The 10,448-nt window shown below is 49.4% G+C and overlaps 2 protein-coding genes across 2 annotated transcripts in view; one reads left to right on the top strand and one right to left on the bottom strand.

The window, feature by feature from the left end:
- Positions 1-3,125: 3,125 nt before the first annotated feature.
- The window catches only part of LOC119376413 (tether containing UBX domain for GLUT4), a gene marked incomplete at its 3' end in the record, with an annotated part of 46,378 nt that continues 39,055 nt past the window's right edge, over positions 3,126-10,448 (top strand). Inside the window, 1 exon segment of the mRNA XM_037646244.2 lies at positions 3,126-3,282. Coding sequence (XP_037502172.1) covers positions 3,142-3,282 — 141 coding nt within the window.
- Positions 5,499-9,121, bottom strand: LOC119376412 (integral membrane protein GPR155-like). Its single transcript, XM_037646243.2, is given in 3 exon segments — positions 5,499-6,406; positions 6,409-7,578; positions 7,581-9,121. Coding segments are annotated over 3 exon segments (2,751 nt in total). The 5' UTR covers positions 8,818-9,121; the 3' UTR covers positions 5,499-6,062.

Consider the following 10,448-nt stretch of genomic DNA (forward strand, 5'->3'; position numbering starts at 1 on the left):
TCTTTTAATGCACTGTTTGCAAGGATTCTATTTACAAGAGATGTTTGCTTTGTTTGTTACAGTGGATGAATAGCAAGTTTTAGCAACCATGCTAATAGGTTATTTACTTGTCCTTCACATGAGGTATTGGAAATTCATACCGCCTCAGCTACACAAAACACAGGGATGAAGTTTGCTGTGTGTTACAGTAGAACCCTGTTGATACGTTCCCGTTTTGTATGATTTCCCGGTGTCAACATCCGCAATATCAGTGCCAAGAGAAACTGCACAGTGTTTTCTGCATTCTTTTTTTTTTTTAAAGAATGTATGAACGAGGTTGTACTGCACGTCAACATAAAGCAGAAATGTTTGGGACATATTTATCACTTTTAGCATATCGTCGACATACATATGCATAAATAGTAGAAATTAGGCTTGTGCGAATATTCGAGCTCTTCGAATATTCGAACGAATATTACAGTATTTGAATTCGCTTCGACTCGAATTTAAATTATTGGAAATTTCGAAGTATTCGAATTGAACGAATAGGTGTATATTAGTTAGCATGTAACCCCCCTGTAAAGGGGTTTCACTGCAGTGGAGGAGTGCTAGCCGTGAATGCACTTTCCAGAAAATTCGCACTGCTGCGAAGCCCCTTTCAGGTTAAATAAACAGATTACCCTCACATCGATTCATATTTTTTAAGTTTAAAAGCTTGTATACCAGGTTATATGCTCCAAGTATAGTAAATTTTAAAACGTCACATATTTTACAGGTTATCACTGCATTCTATGAAAGCCGAATCCTGCTACTATTCAAGGTTGCTGCCACTTCCTTTGACCAAAAAGAATGACATTTGCACATGCCTTGTTACAATTTTAAAACATTGTGCGGTTGGTGGGTCATGACAAATACGGTCATTTTTCTTTATAATATGTGACATAACTATTCGAATTCGATTCAAAATTATTCGACCAAAATCACTATTCGTCGAACCTAAAATTTGCTTTTCGCACAAGCCTAGTAGAAATGTTGATTAAAAATTATGAGATTTTTTGTTGTTGCTGAGCACATTCAAAATGCAGTTGAACAATTACAGTAAATTGGCAGGCAATGTGTAGGATTGTGCTGTGTTACAATAGGGATAAATTGAAAACAACAGCTCATTACCCTGTTTGCATCACTAATAGTTCATAGAGAGTGTGTTATAATAAGCGGGCCCAGTTTCCAAGTCCTTTTCATGCAATGATGAGCCTGCTTATACAAATTACAGTTCACTTGCTACTGGTCAAAAAGAATTTATGTTAAGTGTGATCAGCATTGCTTGTGAATGTCGCTGAGCTGTGGTATATGCCTTTCTGTTCATGTACCCCCAACCTCTTTCACTTGTGCTTGGGTCACTGGGCAGTTGCAGTTGCAATCACAAACACAGTGGCAGCCTTGAAGAAGACAAGTCCACCTGTAGAAACGGCGGCTCCAGCGACTACCCATGTTCACGAACTGTCACCTCTTCAAGCTTTTGTTCACCCCTAAACTGCTACCTTTTTTCGGTCTTTCACAGTCAAACAGGTGAAGCATCGGGCTGTGCTGCTGTGGAGATGGTACCAGGCTCGAAGCCAACTGTTTGGCCAACTGTATGCACGACTTATTCAGCGAACCTCCATGCCCACGCTGGTTGCAGGATTGGCACAGTTGTGACGGAAAAAGATTAGAGCAAGTGACTGGTGGAAGGAGCGGCAAAATCGCGTCACGCGGCGTTGTTGTTCCAAGCGCGCCTATAGCGAGAGTCCCAAGCACATTCAATTTTCCAAAGCAGGGGTGTCCGGCGGAAAGCACTCCAACAAACAGCTTTTTTTGGGGCAACTTCGATAGAGATGCGGTTACTCTCAACACCAGCGAAAAAATAAAGAAAGAAATCATGTGCATAGCCAAGTCTGCTGGTAAGGAATGCACAAGTGTTTAAGGTGTGGGCTTTCAGATGGACAACAGCAAGATGGACTGCTTTCTGCCGACCACCCCTGCCTTGGAAAAAGGAATGTGCTTGGTACTCTCGCTATCGGTTTGCTCGGGGTTCGTCGCCAACATAATCTCATCCAAGTATGCTCGGGCGCGATGACCATGTGGCGGTGCCACAAGATGTCGCAATGCGTGCAAAAGGGAAGTGCTGATGAGGAGCTGGCTGCAGTCGTATTTCTGTTCATGGCTGCCCGCAAAAAATAGGGACGTGAGACTAGGCTGCACTTTGAGTCAGGAGAATCCATAGGCATTGGAATGATCATGTGCAATGCACGATGCGGTGGACAGCCGTGTCGCAAAAACCGGAATTCACTTTAAAGTGGAATCGTCACAAGCAAACTGCGCGGTGTGTGTTTGATATCAGGGAGAAGTTCAGGGGAAGGTGGAATCTTGAAACGATGAAAAAATCCTTGCAACATGTGTTGCTGAATCCAACATTTCGACAAGTGGACTTGTCTTCTTCAGGGCTGCAACAGGTGTAGCTTTGAAGAAGACAAGTTTGTGTGCCGAAACGTTGGCTCCAGCAACGCCCGTGTTCCAAGGATTTTAAGTGCGTAGCACATTAGGGACCCAGCTTGTCGTCCATCCACTGTATCATTTTGCACGGTCACGCGGTGGTCAATAAAGGCCTAAAAGAATGCTAACAATGCTCAAAACCAGTTTTAAATAAACAAACGAGCTCTAAATTAATATAAACGACAGAGATAACCAAGGATTAATCGCAGTAATTCACCTGAAATCGCGAAAAACTCTTCTGAAACATCCGGCTGATACCCACGCCGCGCAAGAGAGGGCGCCACCACCTCGGCAAGCGCGCGATTGCCAAGGGAATCGCGGGGTTGCCCGTGCTACGCACCTCCTCGGTTTTCACGGTTGTGGAAGCTGCATTAAGGGCAGGATTTAGAACTTCACCAAGACCTACACAAGAACGAAATTAGCGCAGGTTTACGAATCAACGGTGATGGAAGCCGGTTGGTTTCGTTTTCGCGTAACGTATGCTGATACGTTGCACCTTTCCGAACGTTTCGAAACAATTCGCCGTAAGGGGACTCACGTCTTAAAACTTTATCATACGGACACGTCATATCATATAAACGGCGAGGCGTGTTTGTTTTCTTCGCCGGTCCAGAAGCAGGAGGTTGCGCGATGTTTTCATCATCACGCGCAAGACTGATGCCAGTAGGAGGCGCAGCAAGCACCATGGCGGCTTCCTTGTCGCTTGTTGTGCTCTACCCGAACGGTCACCGGCAGGTTTTCCACGTCAACTCGAACACCAGCATATTCCAGGTGAGTCCGATTTTGTACCTTAAGCGTGCCCCGACACCCCGTGCATTTCCATGAGCAGTCGTTCGTGTAGTGCGTGGTAGCTCGAGAAACTAATGCCGTGACCGGTCGTTTTCGCTGAGTTGTTACAGCGCAAGTAATGGGCGATACCTAGCTCGTTTTCTACTCAATTGGCCCGCTCTGCAAGTTTCAGAGTGTTTAGTTTAACGACAATACTTACATTGGCACTGTCCTTCCCTGTCTCTAACTGCCGAGGGCATGGTGACGTTTCGTGTCAGTGCTTAAGACCGAAAATGAAGGTGTAGTACCAGAGCCGCCCCACCCCCTCCTTATGAAACTCGTGGTTAAATAACCGCTGATACGTTAACTCCGTAAGCCAGTCATAGTGAACTCGCTGGCAGTCTAATATGCCACATTGCTTCGCATCGCGCATTTCAAGCGGCACTGAATCGCGTCTCTCCAAAACAAGCGTGTCATTTACTGCAATGCTACTGTTTAAATACTTTCAGGTGTCTCTAGAGGCACAGAGTTTCTAACAATATAATGAAACTAGGCGAGTAGTAGCAACACCACGTCATTCATTAAGTCCTTCGTCGGCCTGTGCTTAATGCGTGCGCGCATGTGTTTGGCGCGTAAATCACCAGTTGCGCGTCAAGTCCTCACCGTGAATAACAACCAACTTATGCCTCCCTCTTGTCGCTGAATATTACCTGGAGGCCTGCGCACGGAAGTGGTGTTTTCTAGGGGTGCGCAAATTTCGAATTCGAATCGAATCATAATACTTGTGGCCATGCTATTTATTGAGCATTCAGTATGAATAAAAAGCTCGTCGCCACAAACACACGTAGGAACATAAACGCACACATAGCGCCCGTCTTGCCTTTGTGTGCATTTGTGTTCCTGCGTGGTAGCATTTTTTGGCGACAAGTCTTCCATTCACACTGAACATGCACCACCTAGCCCACCAGCTAGTACTGCTGGAATTTATTGAGCGTATAACATGGTTTCTGATCTCTGAGCTGCGACTTTTTTTTTTTTTTTTTTGTCGCAAGCTCCTCTTGAATGACTCGTTGTAGAGGGCACAGCAGTAATGAACTGTGCTCACTGGTTGCCTGTACTGTTTGCTGGTGCGTTTTGCGTTCAGAACTTGTTACCTGCCACACTTTGTAGTTGCACAAATTGCAGTCAATGCATTGTGATTTAAGCATAATTTAAGGTCAACTGAAAAAAAATTAATCTCAGTTCTTCATGTGCTGAGGTACTAGTAAACTTGAAGGCCGAGGGAATATCAGTTTCAGTGAAATAGTGTGTTTGTCAAGTGTTGTTCAACTGCTGTAGACTTTCTGTGAAAATTGCTGCATATGAGACACTTTGTATCAAGAACGACTAAAATTATACGTCGTCTAAAATGTAGTTCATGTATTTCGCAAGAAACAAACTGTTTTAGGAACAACCACCGAGTGATATGCCTCTTGTTCCTAGGCAGCTAGCTTGGAATGTTGTTTATCAGCACATTCGTACTTGCCACCACAATTACTCACCATGGATCAGAACAGTTTGCGAGAGTTACTTGTTTACACCATGGTAGAAAGCACTACCAGAACACCAAGCTCTTCCTGGGCTTGTCAAGATGCAATATATGTGATGGTTTTAAGACAGTTAAACCTAGATGTAACGAAGTCAATGAAATCAGCAATTTACCTCATTCATTTGAAATTTGCCTTGTCTCAGCCGTGCTGTTTCTTATAGCTACGAATCACTCGGCCATTTTTACCACTGGCCCCTGCTGAAGTTCCAATTTATCGCCTCAGCCTTCCTCTGCGGCAGTGCTGAAACTTCGTTATGTTGAAATCACAGATAAACACACTTCATTATATTGAGGTTCAAAATACATGTTCTATGAAGTTGTGAAAAGCTAAATACTTTGTTATACTGAGGTTTGTTATATTGAGGTTTAACTAATTTTTAACCTTTTGGTTAAGACTCTGAGTACTCAGTGTTTGTGTATCGCGTGAAAATAGTGGTGGCTGTTTAGGCTGACTGAAACTTTACAAAATATTAGGTTGAGATTAGTAACAGTATGATGTGTTAATGCTGGTTAATTATTGAAAAAAAGGCCATAGAACGAAAGACAAGGCAAATGGCACGTGTGCTGTCATCCTCCTTAGTTTTGCTTCATGTGCCATCTTCAAATAGTATTCGCTTGAGCACCAATCCTAATAATGACGAGTCAGTAGTCGGCATACTTCAGGTACATTTTATTCCATATCTGTAGCTACGGGCTTGTGCTATGGACGTGGAAGAAATTGTTTAGAAGGCACTATATAAGCTGCTATTGAATCGCACTATGCGGTGTTATAAATTCGCAAGGATAATCGAGCCTAACAATCTGGTTCTTTGGCTTTCGTGCTCACTATAAGTCTTCTTTCGAGCTTCTTAAACTAAAGTTTTCATAACTATTTACACAACACACAACGGCACTTTACAAACACTTAAATTAGAACACAAGTTCTCTCGGCTGTATTCGCATTCATCATTTCTGCCGAGTAAGGAGATTTCGAAGCATGATGAGCTCCGTCGTATGAGAACATAGGGAATAGCTCTTTCCACCATTGCTCGCTCTAGGCGTTGGTCCAACACCAAATTGTGCGCAGTTTAGTCCTTAGGTCCACAGGTGCACTCGTGAGGGCACAGTGCGTTAAGTCTTTCGTGCGCACGAACAGTTTTGATAAAACACGTCATCGCACGTCTTACAAGAAACGTTCCATGCACACCACACGGCTTCACGAAGAAACATCCATCTCGTGCGAAGGCAGGAACGTGTAAGTGTATAGCTCATCGCAGAAGTGGTGCCGTCCGGTTGCGTGCGCTATCACCCGGCCTTCGAGCAGCGCCTTGCCGTATCGGGCGGCCTGCACTCGATCGTGGCACAGTCCGACGGCTATCAGCCAGTCGACGAGGTCCTTGCCCACGAAGGCGAGGTGGAGCTCGGTGCCATCGAGGCCGGGGCGTGAACGACAGATGTCCGTGATGCAGGCGTCCCTGTGGTAGACTTGGAACTGTGTGCATGTCTGACGGGTCTCGGGAGACAGGTCTTCGAACCTCGGTAGCACGAGGGTGGCCGCACCCTCGGCCTCTGCCGCCGGCATGTGACGAAGTACCATGCGTTGGTCAATGACCGGAGGAGCCAGTTGGCGTCGAGTCCGAACACGAGGAACGTCAGCATTCCCTGTCCGTAATTCATTATTATGTCCAGGAACTCTAGCTCTACCAAGATTCCTGTCGGGGTGTCGTAGATAAGAAGCTGCCAAAGCGAGACTGCCAGTCCGATTACCATGGAGACGCTGAGCAAGAGACAGAGCAAGGTGTGTCTGAACACTTGATGGACGTCATCTTCGACTTGAGGGGCGCTGTCTAGGTCAAGGACTTCGTCCGCATTCTGTACCCGAATGGCGGTCTGCTGGTTGTACGTGCCGACGAGGCCCATGCACTGCCGAACTTGCTGCTTGTCACAGCTGAACAGTGGTCCGCAGAGCTGGTCGAAAGACGTGCTTGGAACTTGCTGCGAGGGCGACACGTGGAATTCCAGCCTCCTCGAGTTCACCGACGCCGACAACGCTGTGGAGGGATTGGCCGACTTCGAGGACTTGGGCAGCCTCCGAACGTTCCGCTTCGGTCTCGGGCTGCTGACGAGGTCTTCGAGATCCGGAACAGTGCTGTCGCGCTCTTCGTGATCCGAGCAGTTGTCGCAGTCCTCGCAGTCTCCCGTGCACCCATCCGACTTTGCGCTCGTTCCTTCTCGTGCGACAGAGGCATGTGCCTGAGAGCTTGATGGTCGAATCAGAGGGCTGTGGTCGGAGTGAGGCGAGGCGTTCCGTTCGTCGTCATCGCTGCCGCCTCCGATGGGCACGTAGTCCCTCATTCTCAACCGGAACCTGTGCTGAACGATGAGGCTCACCACCGTGAAGAGGAGGCTGGTTAGGAGAACAGTGACCGCCACGACTGCCTGTATGTCACCGAACTGGAAGTTCGGGTCGGTGTCGCCGAGCCGGGATCCCCTCTTCGGAATAGTCAGGCAGAGCGAGAGTGCCACCAGGACGGAGGATCCGAACCCGGCTACCGCAATGAGCCACTTGAGCCTGAGCACGTAGCAGAGCGAGCGCCAGTGCAGCAGGGCTAGCACGCCTGCCAGGATCGCGGTCCAGATGCGAGCGGCGAAGATTCCGGCTATGGACAGCACCGACTGCGTGTACGCCACGGGCGACAAAGGATTGTCGATGCTCGTGGCGGCCCACAGACTCCACCCAGGGCCGTGGCGAGCTGGCAGATTACTAAGCAGGTAGTGACACCGTGCGTCACGCTGTGTCGTCTGCGGAAGAGCACTACCAGAAGCCACAGGCAGCAGGCGGTGCTGATGGCGCTGGAGGTGACCATGGTCTGGCCTATGGTCACGGCGAAGTCCTTGAGGCTGCGCTTCTTGATCTGACTCACGGTTGCCGTGATGAAGATGAGAGGCGCCGAGAGGAAGGTGCCGAACACCATGCCCGTGGATACGGCGGCCGTCGGCAGGTCGTACTGGGTGGCGAAGATGAACACGCTGGGCGCCATGGGTATCATGCCGTAAAGGAAGCCGAAGTTTCCGAAGTCCTTCATGTCTCGCTCGTTGTCGGCGACGTTGAGCAGGTTGACCAGCTCGCGGATTACCAGCGGGCAGACGACGATCTTGACGGTCACCAGGAGGGCCGGGGTGAGGGCGGCGTACTTGCCCATGCTGCCCACCTTGCCGACCATGCTCAGGCCTAGCAGGTAGAGAGCAGCGGCGATGAAGGCGTCCGCGAAGGAGTCGCAGATCCGCTCGATCACCGACGGTAGGGGAGCGTTAGACGTGCTCACGTTCCAGACGATGCCCAGTGCCGGCGCTATGACCACCGGGTTCTTGACGATGCCCTTCAGGGTGGAGAGAATGCGGCTTCGCGTTCCGGACCTACCGCTGTCTTGACGCGGGCGTCCGTACTCCATCATGACGAACCCGATGGGGTTCAGGAACGCCAGCTGTACGGGCGCGACCAGGTAGAGGTAGTGGCTGAACGTGGGCTGTACCTTGTCGTAGAGGTGCACGATGAGCGGGTATCCGAGTCCGAAGTCGTTGCTCTGCGACGAGGCGATCGCGTACAGTCCGGCCTTGGCGAAGCTCGCCGGCTGCCGGGACAGGAGCGCCAGCGTGACGGCGAATACGACGGCGAAGACGATGCACTTTCCGATCGCCACGGCTGCGAGGAAGCGCCAGTTGACCTCGCCCAATGCGATGACGGCTAGCGACTTGAAGGCGGTCGCCGGCAGCGAGAAATAGGAGACGAACACGTTAAGGCTGCGGGTCTCGGCGGGCCCTATGAGGCCCGCGCGCCCGGAAAAGTAGCCCAATAGGATGATCGCGAAGCACTGGATCAGCACGGGCAGCAGTTCGCTGTAGATGACGTTACCGTCTCCGGGTGCGGATGTCGCGGAGGAAATCGTCGAAGCCGGCGTGGACGACTCCATACCGGCTGAGCGAGCGAACGAGATCACACGCACACACCGAAACTTGCTTCTTCTGAGCGTGGATTTGGAGTTGCTCGTGCTGACACACGCGCAGATTGGGTCGAAAGTCCGCTGCACCGTCGATTACGCGGTCACGCGCTAAGCCGGTCGGGGATTAGCTAAAGCCCGATTAGCTGGTTGTTATTAGCGACGTGTTGTTGTTTCCAGGCGATAGCGCCGGCGCCCCAGCTGAAACGGGCGCCGCCATCACGGGTCCACCGTGGATCACGTAAGCACATCAGCGCACTGGCATTCTCCGCAGTGTGGTGTCCTGTCCTTTCGTAGACAGAGGAGGACAGGGAGCGTGTGGAAGAGAGCGAGATTTGCTTTTTCGATGACGTACGAGACGTACGCCGTGACGCCACGCTCCTCCTCTCTCTTCGCGCATGCGTCCTGTTGGCTGCGGCGGTGCTGCTGTCGCAATGGCGGGCTTTTTGAATCGTCCGGGACCTTTTGTGACGACTTCAGCTCTGTTTCGAACGTGTTCCAATGCCGAAATTAAGGAATTGCGTACTACAAGCCCTCCGGCGGCATTTATTGATTCTCTAGGCAAGCGCATTAAAAAAAAAAAAACCTTACAAAACTGATTTTCACGCGGAAATCGCGGCGTATCGCGTCTGCATTACACGGGGAAGGTTATAGCGGGGCGCTTTGCTGTAGACGTTCGGTTAGATCGCGGTCGATGTGGTCTAGAAATACACCGCCGCGGACGACCGACTGTCACGCAAGAAAAAAAAAACGCGACGCAAGTATTCACGATATCTCTTACCGTCCTGACAGCCAGGAATAGCTTGCTGTGCAGTGGTTGTTTTTGTCCTGTCACTGTTGAAGCGTCTTGTTTGGGCTTTGTTCAGCATTGGCCAGCTGACAGTGTACGCCGGAGGGCAAGCAGGAACTCTGGCACGTGAAGAGAAGAAAGAGCCAACAATACGTTGTCGTCTACCTGTTGACCTTGAGGAATAATAGGAACTAGCTGTATTGAAAGTGATAAACTCGAAAGGGTGCTTTTGAATATATATAAAAAAAATACAGATCAGCGTTTACAGACATAAAACAAAACAAAAAAAAATACTAGCCTTTGTGTTTGGTTTCTGTCATTCTTGTTTCGTACGTGAGCTGTTAAACTAATAAGAAGCGTCCGCCTCGGTGGTACGGTGGTTACGGTGCTCGGCTATGACCCGAAAGTCGCGGGTTCGATGCCTGCCTAGGCTGTCGCATTTCAATGGAGGCAAAAATGCTAGAGGCCCGTGTACTGTGCCATCTCGGTGCGAGCCCTGCGCTACGGCGTGCCTGATAATCACATCGTGGTTTTGGCTCGAAAACCCCGGATATAATTATTATTAGCTATTAAGGACCAGTACTTCTTTCTTTATTACAGCCTATTCCGGGGTCTCTTGCACCCGATATGCGAACTTATTCTGCCATATAGTTCGAGCTGAGCTACTGACGCAGAAACTACACGGAAAAATGGAGGGGAATGGACGGAATCTTTCTTCTTGATTTTACCGCGTAGTTTTTGCGCCAGTACCTCATTCCGAGCGTGATCACAACAAGCCCCGACATCGCATTCCGCTGCCATATAGTTTCGATGG

Source organism: Rhipicephalus sanguineus, unplaced genomic scaffold (genome assembly GCF_013339695.2).
Source record: "Rhipicephalus sanguineus isolate Rsan-2018 unplaced genomic scaffold, BIME_Rsan_1.4 Seq1190, whole genome shotgun sequence".
In the NCBI taxonomy this organism is placed as follows: domain Eukaryota; kingdom Metazoa; phylum Arthropoda; class Arachnida; order Ixodida; family Ixodidae; genus Rhipicephalus; species Rhipicephalus sanguineus.